This window comes from Protopterus annectens, chromosome 7.part0 (genome assembly GCF_019279795.1).
Source record: "Protopterus annectens isolate FY-2018-M chromosome 7.part0, PAN1.0, whole genome shotgun sequence".
Lineage (NCBI taxonomy): Eukaryota > Metazoa > Chordata > Ceratodontiformes > Protopteridae > Protopterus > Protopterus annectens.
Window position 1 is genome coordinate 497,087,234 of NC_056739.1, and position 21,092 is coordinate 497,108,325.

Genomic DNA, 21,092 nt, shown 5'->3' on the forward strand with positions numbered 1-21,092 from the left:
ATCATTCAGCTTGAAAAATCTTATCAGTCTATGCCTTTCCCCTCTGCCACTGCTCTCCAAAGTTCTACTAAAAGTCAAACTGGACAAGCCAAAAATGATTTTGATTGCTCCAGACTGGCCTCGCCAACACTGGTACCCACTCCTCCGCAATGTGTCACACCTTCCACCGTGGCACCTGCCGAAGACTCCTTACTTTGTCTCAGCAGAACAACCAAATTCTGCATACTCAGCTCCAAACTTTGAATCTTGCAGCGTGGCTAATCACCTAAATTCACCCTTGGCATCTCTCAGCAAACCTGTGATGGATGTCATTTTGGAGGCAAGAAGGCCTAGTACTAGAAAATCTTATGCCTGGAATCAATCACAAGGGATAAGCACAACAGTGCCCAGTATTCCTCAGATTTTACAATATTTAACTGAAATGCTTCACAAGGGCCTGTCCTTTTCTTCCATAAAAATTCATGCCTCAGCCATTTCAGCTCATTACAACACAGATCCTCCCCTCTTATCTCATCCTCTGCTAAAGCAGTATCTCAGAGGGGCCAAAAACTTAAGACCACCCAGGAGAGCTCCAACCCCTGCCTGGGACCTCAATTTTGTATTGGAAAAACTCACTCTCCCTCCTTTCGAGCCAGCTGCTACTGCAGACTTAAAATTTCTCTCCTGGAAAACAGCTTTCCTTCTAGCAGTCACTTCAGCTAGAAGGATTTCCGAATTACAGGCTCTTATGGCAGTGGAGCCTTTCATTATTTTTCATGCGGACAGGGTGTCTCTCAGGACCAATCCATCCTTCATGCCTAAGGTGGTATCCAGTGTGGCTCTTAATCAGACCATTCATTTGCCAACTTTCTTTCCCAATCCACAGAACAAGGGGGAACGGATTCTGCATTCATTTGATGTACGCAGGCAACTTAGATTTTACTTAAACAGGACAAAATCTCTAAGAAAATCCGAACAATTACTGGTGGCATTTACTGCAGGGGCAGAGGGAAAGGCTATTTCAGAGCAGACTATTTCCAAATGGATTAGCCATTTTATTTGTTTCTGCTATATGCAGCATGGTAAACTTATCCCCCAGGGGATCAGATCTCATTACACCAGGGCTGCATGAGGTGTCCCTAACAGAGACATTCTAGAAGCTGCTACCTGAAGCTCAGTTCATACATTCACCAAGCATTACCATTTAACTTTATTCTCTAAATCCAGAGCTGGATTTGTCTCTGCTGTCCTGCAGGGCCTTATAGCTGGTCCTAATGCTGTATAAAACCATCTTCCCCAACCATAGCTTTGGGAATCTACCCAAATGTAATGACTGCAACAGTGAAACACGAAGAACATAGTACAGTTGTGTACACTTACCATAAATGTAGATGTTCGAGTGTATTCACTGTTGCAATCCTAGTTACCCTCCCTCCAACCCCCCTGTTTTTTCTCTCACTATACCTCTTCTTTCCTTTACAATGCTTAAAAGCCTTTTTGGTGTGTTTGCTTTTGTTTGGAGGTATATTTTTGTGTTTTTAATTACTTCAATATTTGGCTCCCCATTTGGGGGGAACCTGACATCTGGGGCAAGAAAAGCTGATGTAATGGCGTCAGCTGCATGTTTTATACCCCTGACGACCTGACGTCATGGAAGAAGGGACAGCAACCGACGCAGGACCAAGACTTTGTTAATCAGGCCGACTGAGGGCAACCTGCCAGCAGATTACCCAAATGTAATGACTGCAACAGTGAGTACACTCGAACATCTACATTTATGGTAAGTGTACACAACTGTACTTTCTGAATTCTTTGGCACACATCCTCCACCCTAAACTCTGGAGACTGCATGACTTCAGCTCAGTCCTCACATGCTTCTGTTTGTATCTGAAGCTGCTAAACAGGTCATGGCTTCTGACACCAGGGTGTTGCTCACAGAGGGTGAGGACAGGATTCCCATGGTGATGTGGGAGCGGGGTTGGACTGTCTGAGAACCAGTTCAAAATTGCAACCGACTGGCCACCTGATCACTACCTGTGGCCTTGTCATCCCTCCCAAACCTAGAAGTCAAGTAGGTTTGCCCCTGCCTCCTCATCCCAACTCTCGCCACAGGATGTAGTTGCACTGGTGCAAGACATGATGGATTTCATGAAGTCTCGACAGTCCATCCTGGAAAAAGATCCTGTGCCAGGAACTCTGACTCAGAAGGCACCCTGTCATCAACTTTAACATGTGAGGACTTATTTTTCAAGGGTACCCTTCGTAGGATAGAAAGTTACTTCAGCTGGGAGTCTAGGAATTTCTCTCAGGCCCAAACTAATTTTAAAAAGTTGAACAAACACTCCTCTTCTTCCCAAATTAAAACAACTCTGACCCAACTGGATATGGAGTGATAAGAGACAGTTGGAACATGAGATGTCACACGACCAGGATGTTTTTGTGGAGGGGTTATGATCCGGAAATTGTGAGACAGGCTTTGAATAGAATTCAGGGTGAATTGGAGAATTGTGAGGATGTACATAAATTTGGTAAGATAGGTAAACCCTGCACTGAGAGCCCTGAACATTATGGAATGGACAATAATGCAATATACTGTGTATCTGTGTACAACATTAAAAGTAATGAACTAAGGGCTTTGATAGAATATTATTGGAGATATCTATTAGAAGATAGATCTTTGGCCAATGTATTAACTAATAAACCCTTGTTTTCGTATGAAAGGGGGAGGAATGTAAAAGATATGGTAGTACATGGTAGATTTTGTATGCCAAAAATGAATGTTCCAAGGATATTCTAAAATAAGGGAACCTCGTGTTGTAGGAGATGTAATGTGTGTACACACATTAGAAGTACTTTTGGTGATATAAATGGGGTGAAGTTTGTACCTAATGGTACTTACTCATGCAGAAGTAAGGGAGTAGTTTATGCATTAAGGTGCCCATGTCCTTTTTACTATATAGGGGAGACTAAACGTGAATTTCGCATCAGATTCATGGAGCATATGAGGGATATAAAAAATAGGAAGGAAGATAAGGTAGTTGCTTCTCATTTTAATAGGGTACATAATGGTGATGTGACTCTTTTAGAAGGCATAGTTTTAGAAATTGTAGAAAATTTAGGAAGTAATGTGAATGTATTGAAACAGAAGTTGTTATACAAAGAAAGTATTTATATTTTAAAATATAAAACTTTAATGCCCAATGATTTGAACAATTAATTGAATTGGAAATGTTTGCTTTAAGGACCTACATGTTTTAATTATTGGGTGTGTTTTGGTTAATTGATTGTTGTATATAAATGTATGTGTTTTATTAGGTTTTGTTATTCCTTGAAGGTGGAAACACCGAGCCGCTAGAGTGTGAATAAAATAAGTGAATTTATTCTTTGCTTCACTTTATTACTTTGGATTTTATCAGTATTATCCAGTTGGGTCAGAGTTGTTTTAATTTTAAAAAGCTGTTGAGCCTCCCTGCCCATAGACCACTGGTTATACCTCCAGTCCACAAACATTTGGAAGATGTGTTTGCTGACATGTCATCGTCTGATTCCCTTCCCCTTGTGTTTATGAAGTCTGATAGCTTCTGTAGGGTGCTTGAGCCCACAAAGATCTCTATAAGAATCCAGTGTCTATTTTACTGTGGTGTCTGTGAAATCCTCAAAGGGGTTATCTGTCCTGCCATCCAAGAACCCCCTTCTGAATGGTAGTGGAGAGTAGGCTCATTGACTGATTTTTGGCAAGAAAACACACCTCAGCTACTTTGGCTATGACACTTCTAAATTGCCAACTCCATATGTTTAAATACCTTGAGTAGGTGCAGGAACAAATGAAAACCATGACAGTGGGGTTACAGGATAGGTTCCTAGAGAGGGACATTCAGGGATTGTGCAAAGTAGGCCTCTAGGTAGCTGGACATTTACAAAAATGTGGCTGTGATGCACTGGATGCACCATGAAAGACAGATAGCAAGGGTCCTTGACAAGGAGGCATGCCTAGCTGAAGACTGTGCCCCTGTCAGACCATGTTAAGCTAGAACTCCAGGTTTCCTATACTTGTAGGCATGGAGATTGTACTACCAGTTGTGTGCATGACCATTTGTTGCAATCAAAGTATTTATGAATTGTCCGATTCTGGTCATTACCTTTTGTAGTATAATAAGGGTCCGTATTTTACTATACTTCAATGATTGCCTTATGCTGTCTACAACACCAACATAATTGTTGACAGCCATACAAATTGACATAGTTCTTTCAAAAGGTAGGACTCCCCTCAATATCCAGAAGTCTCAACTTGTACGTTCTGGTTTGGAGTGTTTGTTGGGGGGGGGGGGGGCATATATTCACTTCAGCAGAAAGCCTTCCTACCAGATGACAGTCTCTTGTTTCGCTCACAGTGCTTCATGAGCCTGTACAGCAAATGGACCATTACTGCAAGGGAACTTTTAAGGGCCCTGGGATATATGGCTTCTTGCATCCTGGTTGCTCAAAATTGCATATGGAAAAATTATAGTGGTTCCTAAAAAACTGCTGATCAGTAACACCAGTACTCCCAAGAAACCACAATCTCTCTACTACCATGCCTGAACATGTAAAATTCAGTAATGGGAGGGGAGTGAGCCAGCCAGGGACATCCTTTCCAACTCCCAAAGACTATTCAAACCTTAACCACAGACAGCTCTGAGACCGCCTGTGAAGCACACCTTGGGCAATTCAGGCTCCAAAGGATGAGGGATAGGCATCTAGCAGCTTAACATATCACGAAAAAGAGGTGGTCAGTCATTTTGGCTTTAAGAGCTTTCCAGCAAAGATTGGTCTCGGTACCTGTAAAGATATTAACTGGTAACACCACAGTGATGTGGCACAGGGAAATTGAGCGGAAGTCAAAACTACCATCTATGCAGACTAGCAATGGAGCTCTGGCTAGTGACCCAACTATTGGACCTCACTCCCAAATCCCCTTCACATACTTAGTCAAGCAAACGTACTGACAGACAGTCTGAGGAGATCATTCCTAGACCGTAGTGAATGGATATTGAAATAGGAAATTTGCCTAGACATGGCACATAAATGGGCTGTGTTAGAAACACTTGATGTTAAGTTGTCTATCTCGCCTTCATTCTTGCTGGATGGGTTCGGAGCCGACCTCGGCTCCGACTCGGCCACTCTAAAAGCTCGAGAGTTGGTTCCACCGGCTCGAGGCTCCCCTTATATCCCACAATGCTAGGCGAGAGTTACCTCAGATCTCGTTTGCCGCTACAGCGATCGAGGTGTTGGTTTTCTACCGGTTCTTGGTAAGTGACTTTCTTGTAAAGTTAGTGTAAATAAACCCCTTTAATTTTAAATTTTATACTTATTTCCCTTAGTTTAGAGGAATTCTTGCCCCTTTTTCTTAAAATTCCTGTTTTTTCCCCACAAGAACTTTTAAGTTCTTCCCTCGGGCGCCTTCTTCCTTCCCTAGTGGGTGTGTGTGTGTGTTATTTTCTTAATTTAAAACTTAGTCAGTTGTTTTATTTTAAGCTAAAACTAGACAGGGTGTAATCAGTGTGTTTTTTGACTGTGTGTGTGATTGCACTTTCGGGATGTCTAAAGAATCAAAGGTCTCAGGCTTCAAGAAGTGTGATGCGTGCTGTCAGAAAATGTCTCTGACAGACGGTCACACTTCTTGTGTCTACTGCCTGGGGCCTTTGCACCTGCAGGACTCCTGTGCTGTTTGCCATGGCTTCAGTCCCAGGGTCCTGCAGGAAAGAAAAAATAAATTAATTTTGAGAGGTTTACTCAAGCCTGAGGATTCCCTTACTGTCTCTTCAGGGAAGCCCTCCAAGGCTTCTAGGTCTTCGGCTCCAGCAACTGAGCCGAGACCTAAGGCTTCTAAACCTCTGTCTACATCGGCTCCGGCTGGAGACGATGAGTCTCAGTCCACAGTTTCTGTGGTTCCCTCGGCTCCGGCTGGAGCCGAGGTAATAGAGATTCCCGTGTCGGCTCCGACCAGATCTTCGGAGCCGACATCGAGGAAGAGGTCCAGGTCACCATCCCTTGGCTCCGTTCATTCGGCTCCAGGATCTCCCCTGCTGTCTGAACGGAGCCATAAATCTCATTCCTCTAGGTCATCGAGGCTGTCGGATCATGACCTTCAGAGGGTAGTGAGTCGACTTCTTAAGTCCGAGGCACTGGCCCAGATGCTTCAGAGCCCGACTCATTAGTCGATGCCTGCCCCTGTCCATCAATATATTCCTCCTCCGACTCAGTTGAGCTCAGAGCCGGGTCGTGTCGGAACCGAGACTATGGTAGCGTCGGAGCCGATACAATTGTCTTCGGCTCCATCGTCGGCTCCGATTTCTTCCTTAGAAGAATCTCGGCACCGGACTTCCATCGTCGGCTCCGAGGGGGTGAGTGGCATCGGACCCTTGTCCGACCCCGCTCTTCCTCTCGGAGCTTCGGCGCTGGTGAGTTCGGCTCCGACATCGGCCTCGGAGCCATCACTGTCGGTGCCGAGGGAGGTTTTCAGCTTCTTGGAGCGGGGACCTCTGGCTTTGCCTGACAGGGGTGCATTCGAGGTCATGCGGAGTGTGTTAGAGCCTGGCTCTACTCCACAGTCGGCTCCGTCCACCCCTCCCTCTACGGTGCCTCAGGTCAAGTCGACTCACTCCCTCATCCCGGACCACAGAGAGCCAGCTCCTCAGGAACCCCTGTGGGATTTCATCCTCTTCGAGGCCTCTCCTGATTTCGCAGAAGAGCCCCCTCGGAAGAGGAAGTGTAAGAGGAAACACATTGACTCACCTGAGTCCATCACATCTGACACAGATTTAGATGATTCCGAGGGTTCCCCCCGTTCCCCTTCTGAAGATGTCTCCTTTGCAGACATTCTAGAGATCCTGAAGCAGAGGGGAAATTGGCCAGCCCTTAACCCTTCGGAGGATGAATCTGTATATCTTGAGGCGTTTGGCTCTCGCCCTTCCACCTCCTGGGTGTCCCCCCCCTTTGATCCCCTCATGCAGGTGGTTGCTAAAAAGGCATGGACGACTCCTGATTCAGTGGACCCCACTCCCAGGAGACCCTCCAAATTCATAACGGCACCAGCAGACAAGCAGTTCTTGACAAAAGGAGTTTCTGTGGATGCTATGGTGGTAGCTGCTGCCACTAAGAAGGAACTAGCTGATCCTTCTGTACCTGTCCATCCACCTAACAAGGAATCTAGGTCCATGGACAGGTACGGGAAGCGGATGTTCTCGTCAGCGACATTTACTATGCGTTCGCTGAACTACCTGTGCCATTTCACTCGTCTTTAAAGGGACTTGATTAAAGCGAGTGACATGTTGAAGGATCCTACAGCTGCGGGTTTTCAAGATAAAATGAACACTCAGCTGGCTACCCTTAACTCCATAGCCAACTCCTCCATGCGCCTCCTTTCTTATGCGGCTGATGGAGCGAGTAGGGCCGCAGGGACAGGTGTGGCCTTACGTAGGCATGCCTGGATGCGGCTATGTAATTTTGGACCCCTTCAAGGCGTCTTTCACTAACTCCCGTTTGATGGATCATCTCTCTTTGGTCCTCAAGTGAAAGAAACCTTGACTAGGTGCGAGACTGATGGCAAGACTCTTTCTGCCGTCGGAGTCTGTTTTTCTACTCCTTCTAGGCCTTACCCCAAAGGCCAGAAAAGTGGGAAAATGTGGTTCCGTAAACAAAATCAAGGGACTTCGCCTGACGCACAAAGTCGTTACCCCGCCAGAGGCAGAGGCAGGAATAACAATGGTAGACGTCGCCCTCGAGGCAGGGGGGCTCCGCAGAACCAGGGCAATCGAGAAGCCTTCTCTGATAAGCCCTTTCAGCATCCCTGAGGTGTTGCCCGGCTGCCCATCTTCGGAGGCAGTCGGGGGAAGGTTGTCACTGTACCCAAAAGCCTGGCTATCCCTGACTCAAGACAAATGGGTACAGTCCGTCATTTCCGAAGGCTATTCTAGCCCCTTTCTTTGCATCCCGCAACAATCAAAAAAATCCCTTCCAGATGTTCCACCCGCTCAAAGGGATCTAGCGGTTTTGGAAACTTCAAAACTGCTTGCAAAAAGAGCAATTCAGCCAGTTCCAGCAGACCAGCAAGGATCCGGAATCTACTCAAGGTTCTTTTTAGTTCCAAAGAAAACAGGGGACTGGAGACCAATTTTGGATCTCAGTATCTTGAACAGATCAGTCAAGAAAACAAGATTTCGGATGGTCACGCTGCAGTCCATCCTTCCCCTATTGGGAAAAGGAAACTGGATGTGCTCTATAGACCTTCAGGATGCGTACTATCACATAAAAATGAACAGACGCTCCAGAAGATTCCTCCGCTTCAGGCTGGGAACCAGTCATTTTCAATTCAGGGCCCTGCCCTTTGGTCTCACCACTGCCCCGGTGTTTACCAAATGCAGGGCAGTGGTAGCTTCTCACCTGAGGCGACAAGGATTCCAGGTGTTTCCATATTTGGACGACTGGCTCCTCACAGCTCCCACCAAGCATCTCCTTCTGATGGCCAGGGATTACACTTTTCGCATTTGTCAAAAGTTAGGCATTTCAATAAATTGCGAAAAGTCTGTTTTGTCGCCTTGTCGTACTATTACCTTCATAGGCGCAAATCTAGACACAGTAGACATGTCTGCAAGGCTAACAGATCAGAGAATAACAGACATACACAGACTGGTCTCACTCCTTTTCAACAACAACAGAATCAAAGCCAGGTTAGTTCTGAAAGTGTTGGGAATTATGGCGGCTGCCATACCTCTGCTTCCATTAGCCAGATTCCACATGTGAATCCTTCAATGGATGCTCTTTACACAATGGTCATACCAGCAACTTCCAATGTCCCACGCCATTATGATCACGCAGGCGTGCAGAAATCATCTCATGTGGTGGATGTCTTCCCCTCAGCTCTGCTTGGGAAGACCCTTTGTTCCTCCCCCTCCGGTTGCTACTCTGACAACGGACGCCTCCCTGATCGGGTGGGGGGGGCATTGTCAGGGCAGGACGGTCCAGGGCACATGGCAACCAGACGAATGCCACTTGCACATAAATGTTCTGGAGATGAGAGCAGTGCTTTTAGCGTTGCAAGCCCTTCAAGACTCTCTCCCTTTGGGAACGATCGCAATCCAGACAGACAATATGTCTGTAGTGTGGTACATCAACAAACAAGGCGGAACCAGGTCCTACCCCCTGTGTCGAGAAGCACTCAGATTGTGGCAATGGGCGATTTCTTCTCAGCGTTTTCTGATAGCAACGCACATCCCCGGGAAGTCCAATCAAATAGCGGACAAATTGAGCAGAGCTATCCTCATGCCTCACGAGTGGTCTCTGAAAGACTCTGTTGTGAGAGAGATTTTTCTCAAGTGGGGTCAGCCTTGCTGCGATCTTTTTGCTACTCCCCAAAACAGCAAGTGCAGACATTATTTCACTCTATTCCCTTCACCAGGCCAAGCCAGCAGAGACGCTCTAGTCCAAGTTTGGCCCCGGGGACTTCTGTATGCATTTCCTCCCTTCCCACTAATCTCTCAAGTGATACAGAAAGCTATCGCTCAGAAGGCCTCGTTGATCCTCATTGCTCCTTACTGGCCTCGACAGGTGTGGTTCCCCTTTCTACATCAATTTCTACTGGAGCGACCTTGGCATCTGGACCTAGTTCCAGACCTTTTGATCCATCAATTGGGTCAGTTACATCGCTCCCTCCCCTCTCTGAACCTCACTGCTTGGTTTCTCCAGTTCCAACCTTAGCCAGGCTTCCTCAATTATCTCACTCTGTTCGAGATATTTTGATAGCTTCCCATAAATCTTCCACTAGGAAGATTTATTTGAGTACGTGGAAACGTTTCACATATTGGGCTTAAGGAAGGGACATAGATCCTTTCACTGCTTCCATCCAAATAGTCCTTGATTTTCTAGCTGAACTCTTCCATGCAGGTTCATCCCCTTCTACTCTTAAAGTTCAATTGGCAGCTATCTCTAACTTTCATGTGGGTATTTCTGAGTCTGCCTTAATGTCCCACAAGCTTTGCAAAGCCTTTTTGAAAGGAGTTTTTCTTCTCAGACCTCCTATAAGAAATCCTCCTTCTCCTTGGGACCTAAATTTAGTTCTTACTTCTTTGATTCTTCCCCCTTTCGAACCTGCAGCCTCCTGTTCTTTAAAATTGCTATCATGGAAGACTCTCTTTCTGGTAGCTATTACTTCAGCTAGAAGAGTCTCAGAACTTCATGCACTCAGCTGTCGACCTCCTTATCTATTGTTCCATAAGGACAGGGTATCCTACGAACCAACCCGTCCTTTTTGCCTAAGGTAGTCTCGACGTCAAATCTAAATCAAAGCATTGACCTCCCTGTCTTTTTCCAGAATATTCCAATAGGTCTGAACAAAAATTACACTGGCTAGATGTTCATCGTCAGTTGAGGTACTATTTGGATAGAACAAAACAATTCAGAAAATCTGACCAACTGTTTATCTCCTATGCAGAAGGCAGAAAGGGACTTTCAGTTTCAAAGGTATCATTATCTAGATGGCTTACATCTCTGATTACCCTTGTTTATGAGATTAGACACCAAAAGCTGCCTAATAAACCTAAGGCCCATTCTACCAGAGCTCTGGCTACTTCCTTAGCCTTCCAAGACAGACTGCCTATTGACACCATTTGTGCAGCGGCTACTTGGGCTACTCCTCACACTTTCATTTCTCATTATAAGTTGGATTTAGCTTCTAGGCATAGAGCTAACTTTGGTTCCACTGTTCTCAGGAGTCTGTTCCGTTAGGCCACCCGGGACAAGGTGCTAGGGACGCGGTCCCATCCAGCAAGAATGAAGGCGAGATAAACAACTTAACATATAGAAGTTATGTTCTTACCATAACGTTCCATGTTAGTTGTCTTCTTCTTGCCTTCTTCTTGCGTCCCACCCTCCTTCCCCCTGGCCTGGACAGACCTAGAGGAGTTGTGATTGTGACCTCTCTTTCTACCACCTCTTTTCTTAGGCATATGCTGCTTGCATATTTCCTGAATCAGGATGTAGGTCACCCTTCTTTCTCCCTGTTGTTAGAGGTGGACTCTGTTTAGAGTTATTCTGTTACTATTATAAGCTGGGGTTAGCTTACAAACGAGATCTGAGGTAACTCTCGCCTAGCATTGTGGGATATAAGGGGAGCCTCGAGCCGGTGGAACCAACTCTCGAGCTTTTAGAGTGGCCGAGTCGGAGCCGAGGTCGGCTCCGAACCCATCCAGCAAGAAGAAGGCGAGAAGAAGACAACTAACATGGAACGTTATGGTAAGAACATAACTTCTGTTTTCCCCAGGAAATCAGCAAGTCCTGTTCAGAACCGACACCTTCAACTGGACAGATCTTTCTGTATGCTTTTTCATCCAGTGTCCCTTATCCTCGGGGTATTACAGAAGGTGAGGGTAAAAAAAAAAAAAAAAAAAGATTGATATTGATGACTCCTTACTGGGTCAGGCAACAGTAGATGAAAGTACAGTTGTGTACACTTACCATAAATGTAGATGTTCGAGTGTATTCACTGTTGCAGTCATTACATTTGGTAATCTGCTGGCAGGTTGCCCTCAGTCGGCTTGAATTTCAAAGTCTTGGGTCTTGCGTCGGTTGCTGTCTCTTCTTCCATGACGTCAGGTCGTCAGGGGTATAAAGCAGTCAGCCAATGTCATTTTCTTCAGTCTTTCTTGCCGCGCAGTGCCCGAAGCAGAAGCAGTTCGCAAGTGCCAGTCGGCCGACTCCTGAAATTTTCGAATTTGAGTTTCAGAACTGAAGTCTTTACTTAAAGTACCCCGTTGGGGAAACTTTTTCTTGCTCCATACTGATGTCAGTAAAAGTTAATAATTGCATTACTTGTGGGAAGTAAATACCTCATAAGGATTTACGTTTGTACTGTATTCCTTGCCTAGGCCCAGATCATAACGTGTCTTGCTGTTGGTTTTGTGCTAGATTTAACCAACGCACTATTAAGTGTCGGTATATCTTTTCTTCAGAATATTTTGGAAACAGATTTAACTACCTTGAAATGTCGTCTGATAGCAGTCCGACTACCGGAGTTCACAAAAAAAATGCAATGAAAAGGACAGAGAGAGACTGTCGAGGTCCAAAACCAACGGCGAAGCTTCCCCTAAGCCAGTCGCCGGTACTCAATGAGGTGCTTTCGCAGCCCCTGATATCCGATACTTTAGAGTCGCAAGCCTCTACTGAGACCCATGTGGAGTCCGGCATGCCGCGAGATTCTCAAAGTATTGTACCCGCGGATGTCTCTCCCTCAGATGGGTCCGGAGCCGCTGAGCAGGCTCTGGCTTCTGAGGGTGTCTTTAGGCCTCAGCATTTCTATATAAAACTAACGCCAGCTTCAAAATCAAAGACAAAAGCAACTTCTAAAGTTAAATAACCGACGCATGAGCCACGTGCTCAGGCCTCTGTGCCCAAAAAACAGATTATCAAAATGGCTGAAGACCTAATTACCTTGATCAGGGGTTTCCAACCCCTTCCTGATAAGAGGCCTTGGCAAGACACTGATTATGAATCTTCAGATCAGGTTTCTGTTTCTTCTGATTCCTCTTCTGATCAGGAATTTTCTGTACCACCCTATGAGTATTCAGATGCAGAAGAATCCATCCAATCTGCTTCTCCTCCTGAAGATTATTCCTTTGGAGAAACCTTGCATACTTTGAGGGAGCATTTTCATTGGGAGAGTCAAGATTTCTCAGAATCAAAAAAAGAGGCTTAGGGTTTTCCTTCTCCCTCAGCATAGACCTTTAGCCTTACCTCCTGTATTAGACCTTGTTGTTGTGTTTTCGGAGTAGAGCACGACTCCAGACTCCTTACCTCCGGCTCATAGCAAGCCAGACAGATATTACAGGGTTCCTGATTCACACAATTTTTTATTAAAAAACCCTGCTGCTGACCCTGAAACTGTCTCAAAGGGTCCCAAAGGTGTAAAGGCCTCAGCAGCTAAAAATCCTATCCCCTCTGATAGAGATTCCAGGGCGCTTGATAGATGGGGAAAGAAGGTTTATAAATTTGCAACCTTGGCAGTTAGGGCCTTAAACTGCCAGTTTGATGTGCTTAAATATCAACAGCATGTTATGGGATTACTGAAATAGAAAATGAAGTTGATTTATGAATGTGTGGAAAATAAGGAATTACAGAAATTATTGCATGCAGCAGAACAAGTTGGAAAGCATACTTTGCAATGTGGTTTTGATTCCTTAGAGGCCTCCTGCAGGGCCGCAGTTACTGGATCTGTGATTAGAAGGCATGCCTGGCTAAAAAAGCAAAATCTGCCTGATCATGTTAAAGCTAAATTGCTGGATGCACCTTTACAGCATGATACTCTGTTTGGTATTAAGGCAGAAGAGGTTTTAAAGAAAATCGAAAACAAAGCTAAGTCTATGCAAACTGTAAAAGACTTTTTACAAGTGCAGCCACCAAGATTCAGTAGACATTGGCCTACAAGAAATTGATCTTTTCCTGTGTCCGACAGAGCTTCACGGGGCAAATCCAGTAGCTCTAAAGGCTCTAGATACCAATCACAGGATTCTTACAGGTCAAAGCAATGGGGTGCCTCTACCTCCAAATCTGGAGGAAATAAAGTGCAACCCTACAGTAAACAATCTCAATGACTTCCCTCTGCCATCACCAAGCACTTATCTTTTGGCTGCCCCCTTAGGGGGAAAGTTAGCACTTCATGTTCAAAATTGGCAGTTAATAACCCAGGACAAGTGGGTATTAAACATAGTCTCCCAGGGATACAGATTTCATTTCCACACTCTGCCAATTCCAAACGGTTGGCCAGATCTGCCACAAAGTCAATGGGCAGAGGCACAGAAACAAGTTACGTCCCTCATGGATATGGGGGCTATTCAGCCAGTGCCAGAACAGGAAAAAGGACAGGGATTTACTCGACTGTTTTTGGTACCCAGAAAAGACCAGGCCTTGCACCCAATACTGGATTTATCAATTTTGAACACATTCTTGGACATTCAAAATGCTAACTTTGCAGCAGCTTCTGCCCATACTGAGCAAGAACGCTTGGCCTTGTGACTTTAGACTTAAGAGGCATACCTGCATATCCCAATAAGGGAATCGTGCAGAAGATCCCTCCACTTCAAGGCTGGCTTCATGCATTACCAATTCTCTGCACTGCCCTGTGGCTTATCTACTGCGTCCAGGGTCATTACAAAGTGCCTGGCACCAGTAATTGCATTTTGCAGACAAGTGTACAAATCTGTCCTTACTTGGACGACTGTCTCATTCAAGCAGAAAACAAGGACATTCTTCTTCAGCATCTGGCGTTTGTGAAAAGGCTTCTAACATGCCTTGGGTACACAATAAATGAAAAGAAATCCGAACTGGTGCCCTCTCAAAAGATAACATTCCTGGGTGCAAGCTTGAATACAATTGCCCAGATGGCTTTGTTTACGCCAGACAAACAAAGGCAACTGACTATTTACTTCAAAAAGATGGCTACAAAAACCCAGTTATCTGCAAGACAAATTCTACAGGCTTTGGGGTTTATGGCATCCTGCATTCTACTGATATCATATGCAAGACTGCATATGATTAAACTACAGTGGTACCTAAAAAGTTTATGGAGTCAACATTGTCACAGTCTGGAAACAATGATTCCTCTAATTCCCTGCCTACAACAGGAGTTTCTTTGGTGGGCAGAGGCATGTCACCAGAACATGGGACAGTCTTTCACTCTATCCCCTGCCAGCTAAACCTTAACTACAGACGCATCAGACTATGCATGGGGGAGGCACCTGGTGGGGAGATGCATTCAGGGCATATGGAGCCCAAAACAAATGCATCTGCATATCAACCAGAAAGAGATGTTAGCTGTTCAGAATGCCCCGACAGCCTTCAAGTACTTACTTCATCCAGGACAACTACTGGTAAAGAAAGACAACACCATGGTTATGTGGTACATAAACAAGCAGGGGGGCACACACTCATATCCCCTTTGCAGACTAGCAATGGCATTGTGGGACACAGCCTTGACTTACCAAGTACATCTTCCAGCTCAGTTCCTGCCAAGAAAACAAAATACTCTGGCAGGCAACCTAAGCAGAAACCTTATGGACCCTCACGAGTGGAAACTGGATCCACAAGTCTTCAGCATAATAACAAAGAAATGGGGGAGCCCAGACATAAATCTAGTTGCCTCTCCCCAGAATTATCAACTGCACAAATTCTGCACAAGGACTTATCACAGACAAGCATGGAAAGTGGATGCCCTATCCTTCAGTTGGAAAAACCTATCAGTTTACGCCTTTCCTCCTCTGCCTCTTCTTCCCAAGGTCCTACCAAAGGTCAGACAAGAAAAAACAAAAATGATTCTTATTGCCCCAGACTGGACCCGCCAACACTGGTATCCAATCCTAAGGAATATGTCTTAAATCCCTCCTTGGTACTTGCCTCAAATACCTCAATTACTGTCTCAGCAAAACAATCAGATCCTGCACAATCAGCTCCAAACACTGAACCTGGCAGCATGGCTGATCATGTAGTTCTTCAAATAACGCTTCTCAGTAAATCTGCGATGGATGTCATTTTGGAAGCCAGAAGGCCTAATACTAGAAAATCTTATGCTGATAAATGGAAGAGATTCTGTGCTTGGAACCAAGCACAAGGAAATTACACAGCAAAGCCAAATATTCCTCAGATTTTACAATACTTGACTGAGATGCTTGACAAAGGCCTATCTTTTTCATCAATAAAAATCCATGCCTCTGCTATCTCGTCTCATTACAACACAGAGCCACCGATCTGTTCTCATCCTTTGCTAAAACAGTATCTTCGAGGGGCCAAAAATTTAAGGCCTCCCAGAAGATCACCATTTCCTGCATGTGACCTCAATTTTGTGTTGAAAAAGCTCACTCTGCCTCCATTTGAACCAGCTGCTACTGCAGGTATAAAGTTTTTATCATGGAAAACAGCTTTACTTCTGGCAATCAGTTCAGCAAGTAGGGTTTCAGAGCTACAGGCCCTCATGGCTGTGGAGCCTTTTATTATATTTTACCCAGACAGGGTGTCCCTCAGGACCAATCCTTTTTATGCCTAAGGTGGTATCCAGTGTGGCTCTTAACCAAACTATTCATCTGCCAACTTTTTATCCAAATCCACAGAACAAGGGGGAGCGGATTCTTTATTACTTGGACGTGCACAGACAACTAAGATTCTACTTAAACAGGACCAAATCTCTAAGAAAAACTGAGCAGTTACTGGTGGCATTTGCTGCAGGATCAGATGGAAATCTATTTCAAAGCAGACTATTTCAAAGTGGATAAGCCACTGCATTCGTTTCTGCTATTTGCATCATGGTAAACCGGTGCTCAAGGGCATTAGGTCTCATTCCACCAGGGCTGCATCTACATCAGCAGCTTTTCTCAGTGGGGTACCAACCAAAGACATTCTAGAAGCTGCTACTTGGAGTTCTGTTGCTACTTTTACAAAGCATTGTCATTTGCTTCTCTTCCCTAAGTCCAGGGCAGGCTTTGCCACTGCAGTTCTGCAGGGCCTTATAGCCGCCCCACTGCTGTTTAGCTCCAGCCTCCTATCCATAGCTTTGGGATTCTACCCAAATGTAATGACTGCAACAGTGAAACACAAAGAACATAGTATAGTTGTGTACACTTACCATAAATGTAGATGTCCGAGTGTATTCACTGTTGCAGTCTGGCTTACCCACCCACCTATTCTACAGCTTGTCTTTTCTTCAGTATATTCTACAGTCTTTGTAATGTATTTGCTTTTAGATGAAGGTAAAGTTTATTCTGTGACCATTGCATGTATGTATAGTTATATATATTTATATACATTTCTGCTCCCCATTTGGGGGGGGGGGCACCTGACATCTGGGGCATGAAAAACTAAAGAAAATGGCATCTGCTGCCTGTTTTATACCCCTGATGACCTGATGTCATGGAAGAAGAGACCGCAACTGACGCAGGACCCAAGACTTTGATACTCAGGCTGACTGAGGGCAACCTGCCAGCAGATTACCCAAATGTAATGACTGCAACAGTGAATACACTCGAATATCTACATTTATGGTAAGTGTACACGACTGTACTTTCCTTCTGTATCACACAATGCGAAAATCATGACACTTGCCATATTTATGGACCTCCTAAACCAAAATAAGTGGTCTGAAATCTATCCTAACATGACAACACTCAAACTCTCAGCATGAATAATTGACCACTAATTCTATCCAAACTGTCTCTTTCACAAGACATGCTTTCTTTACTGAAAGAAATTAGAAAACCCCATGTACCAGGAAATTGTATGTAGCTAAATGGAAAAAAGTTTTCTGTTGGTGTAAAGCTAATGGTATTCTCCCTGTCCAAGGTTCACTGCAGCAGGTACTAAAGTAGCTCTGTCGTACACAAAAAAAAGTGCAAAGGTCCACGATTTAGCTTTATCTGCCTGCCTTCCCTTGACTCTTCCAGCATATGCACACTCTCATATGAAGCAATTCCTGAAAGGAGTCTTGCATCTTAGGTCACCCAGTAGTGAACATGCACCTTCTGTGACCTAAATTATGTGCTGGAAAGTCAACACTACCACCTTTGAGCCAACGGCCTCAGCACTCCTTAAATTGCTTACATGGAAAACAGTTTAGCTTGTGGCACTTACTTCAGCCAGGCATGCAATAATTCCAAGCTCTGATGTACAAAAAGTTCTTCCTTTTTTTCCATATGGACAGTTACCTTGAGAACTAGCCCCTCCTTGTCCAAGGTGAGGTCAGAGATGTCCTTGAACCAAACTATTCATCTCCCTAATCCACAGATCAAGAGTGAGAGATAATAGTACATTCTTTATATGTACACAGGCAGCTAAGATTCTACTTACACATGACAAAATTTATTAACAGGTCTGACCAGCAGTTGGTGGCCTTTGAACAACTTAAACTGGGAAGACCAGTGGGGAAACGTCTAGTTCCTTTTGATCGTTTACAGAGCTGGAGGCCTCCCAGCAAGAGTAAAAGCCACCAGCAGAGCACTTATTAAAGGGGACACCCTACAAAGGCCATCCTAGAAGCAAACACTTTGTCCTGTGTACACAACTTCACCAAGCATCACTGTCTTGGTACTTTATCCAAAGCTAGAGCCAGATTTGCCTCTGCCATCTTTCAACGCCTTGTGTCCTTGGAGCAGAACTCTACTCAACCTCCCCAGTGGAGAAGTTTTGAGAATCTTCCTAAGAATCAGTACTGCAACGCTGACTACAATGAACATGGTACAGTTATGTAGATAACTTGCAATAATTGTCGTTGTAGGAGTAGCTCAATGTTGCAGTACCCCCTTCCCTCCCTTCTACACCTATTCTGTTCCTTCCTGGGTATGGGTTGATCATCTTACCTACTCAGTGCCCCCCTCACTCCCTGCTCCTTTAGCAATGGCTGTCTGTTCTCTGTAGGTCAGTGGGACCGGTTGTGTTTTACTTAAGGAACAGTAGACTGTGGTATCTCTAACCAGAAGGACTCGAAGATGGCAGCAGCTGCTGTACCATTGTATGACTGATACCTTAACATTGCACAGTGAAGTATGTTTGCTGGCTTGGAGGATGGTGAGAGTCTGGTATTCAGGCTGGCCACAGGCTTCTGTCTGGCAGGAAGGCCCAAGACTTAGGACAGCAACTTTGATCTACTCGAACATCTACAATTATGATAAGTTACATACACAACTGTGCTTTGTTGTTAGTACCTGCTGCCCACTGAAATTATCAAATCTGATAAAATTCCAAAATAGACTTTTGAAGGATCATCTGAACTCATGCTCTGTATGTAAATGTTTTGTGGAAACGTGTAAGCTAGTTACTTTTTCTGATCCTCTTACTTAGTTGGTAATTAATCAGTAGTGTGAGTTCTTGTTTAGAGTGAACTGTTTAGTTAATGATGTACTTTCTAACAATCTTTTTTTCTTTTTGTTATAGCCTGCACTGTTTTTTTTTGTAATCTTAATGATTGCTTCACAGCAAGCATATTGTGCTATTCTTATTTGTTCTGCTAATTCGTAATTTCCTGCTGTAAATCTGCCTTTGGGCCTGGGACATGGATGAAGAGAGAACAAGGACCAATCCACTTGAGTAATAAAAAAAAAAAAAACAAAAAAAAAACAGGTTTTGAATCTGTGATTGTTTCATAGCAGTGGTTTGGAAAAATGGTAAAAGGTTCAAAATGTCTCAGTGACAGTTGGCTTGTTCTCTTCCTTTGTAGGAAGGTGCCAATATTAACAAGTCCCTGACCACATTGGGAAAGGTCATTTCAGCTCTGGCAGAGATGGTAAGTACTGAAAAGCTCATTGGCTTTAGGTGATTTATTCATGCATATTGACTCAGTCAGAAAAGTTGGTTACTGATGCATAATTCTTCACTGAGGAAGTCTCTCTTCGAGAGTCCTGTGGCCTGCCTTAAAACTCTGCATTGTTTTTATTTATTTGTAGGTGCCGTTTCTTAGATGTCTATTTCAAACGTGGATGTTGTAATTAAAAAATTTTGCAAGTGTAATGCTGCTCTTAGTTTATAGTTAAAACAAAGAAACAGCACCAGAGCACTCCATGGCGACCAGACTATACACAGAGAAAACTAGTATCACTATAAGTAATGGTTAAGCATGTAGTGTAAAATGCAAGGTTTATTGGAATTCCAGGTTAGTGCTTTCACCCTCATGGGCTTCTTCAGACATTTTACATCTCATAAAAGTAATGCTAACATTTATACTAAAGCCTCTATGACATCATTCTTTGTAAAATAGTGTTCACCTGTGAGGCTTCATTCAAGAACAGTTTATAAATACTCAACCACAAAGCAACTTCTAAAGTTAAAGTAAACATATATTAATATGTATACTATGTATATATAAAGAATATATAAAGAATACTTAAACATAACAGCATATATAAATATAAAAATATAGAAAACAAATATTTAAAAATGTTTAAAACATTTTTTGAAATGTTACGTATATAAAAAAAACATATGTATGTGTGTATGTGCCATGCATCAATAAAATGTTATACAACAAATTATGCCAGTTCGTATAAGAACTGTATATAAAATACATTTCATAATAGAAACAAAGCAAATGCAGAGCAGCACAACAGTTGAGACGGGATACCACGTAATAAATATGTAAAAGTCAGTTCCAATCACCATATACGTGGTCCCCTGATGGCAATAAAACGAAAATCAAAAACAGTTTTCACTTCGAAACATTCCAAATAGGTAAATCCAAATTATAGAGCTCGACAACAGCGTTAATAAATAAAAGATAACTTTATTATTGACATCGAGTGAGCGCTTTCGCCGACTGGCTTCCTCAGACTCTTAATACATTCATAAAAATCTCACTTCTTAAAAAGCCCACCATTGATCGTCATTGGATATAAACTCCCATTCCCACTTTGAAATTTAAAGTGATACACACTTCATGTCCCATATTAAATAAATAATCTGTGTTTACTGTTCCTAAATGGGCATCTAACCGGGATCATCAAACAAAACTGATACCCAGTTACACCATTATAATTCAGCGTACATACAATATTCACAAAAACTCATAAAGACAATCACTCACATAAATAGAAACTGGATAAACCAGAAAACATGAAAAAATGTGTACATGATTAAAATACGCTGATGGGAACAACCCAACACGTAGCATTATTAAGACATTGATTTGTCTACTCATCTAAAACTGGCAACTTTGAAAGGTATCTAAACATCAACCTAGGGGTAAAGGTATTTCTTGTATTACGTCTTGGTAGACGTTTACAGCGTTTAAAAATTTATTTGCGCTAAAAAATGCGTATATGGCATCATTAAAACATTAAAACAAAGGTGTCACTCCAAAGCTTGATAGCATTCACTGTCAAGTGTCTCGATCCACAGTGTTTAGCCTTACAAGCCTTAAAAAACACAATGACTTAAAAAATTACTAATAACCATTTTTTGACAAAATTTGCAATCGACAGCCTCCTCAAAAGAACATCATTGTACTTCGTTTACATTCAAACCACCATATGTATGCTAAGAAAATGCTTGAACTCACCCTGCCTAGTGAACTAGTGCATGGGAGTTATACAACTAATGTTGGCTCATGTCAG

At 43.6% G+C, this 21,092-nt stretch overlaps 1 protein-coding gene across 1 annotated transcript in view; it reads left to right on the forward strand.

Moving 5' to 3' along the window:
* The window catches only part of KIF1C (kinesin family member 1C), a gene marked incomplete in the record, with an annotated part of 1,373,479 nt that overhangs the window by 882,716 nt on the left and 469,671 nt on the right, over nucleotides 1-21,092 (forward strand). The window contains 1 exon segment of the mRNA XM_044077100.1: nucleotides 19,205-19,270. Within this exon segment, the coding sequence (XP_043933035.1) occupies nucleotides 19,205-19,270 (66 nt within the window).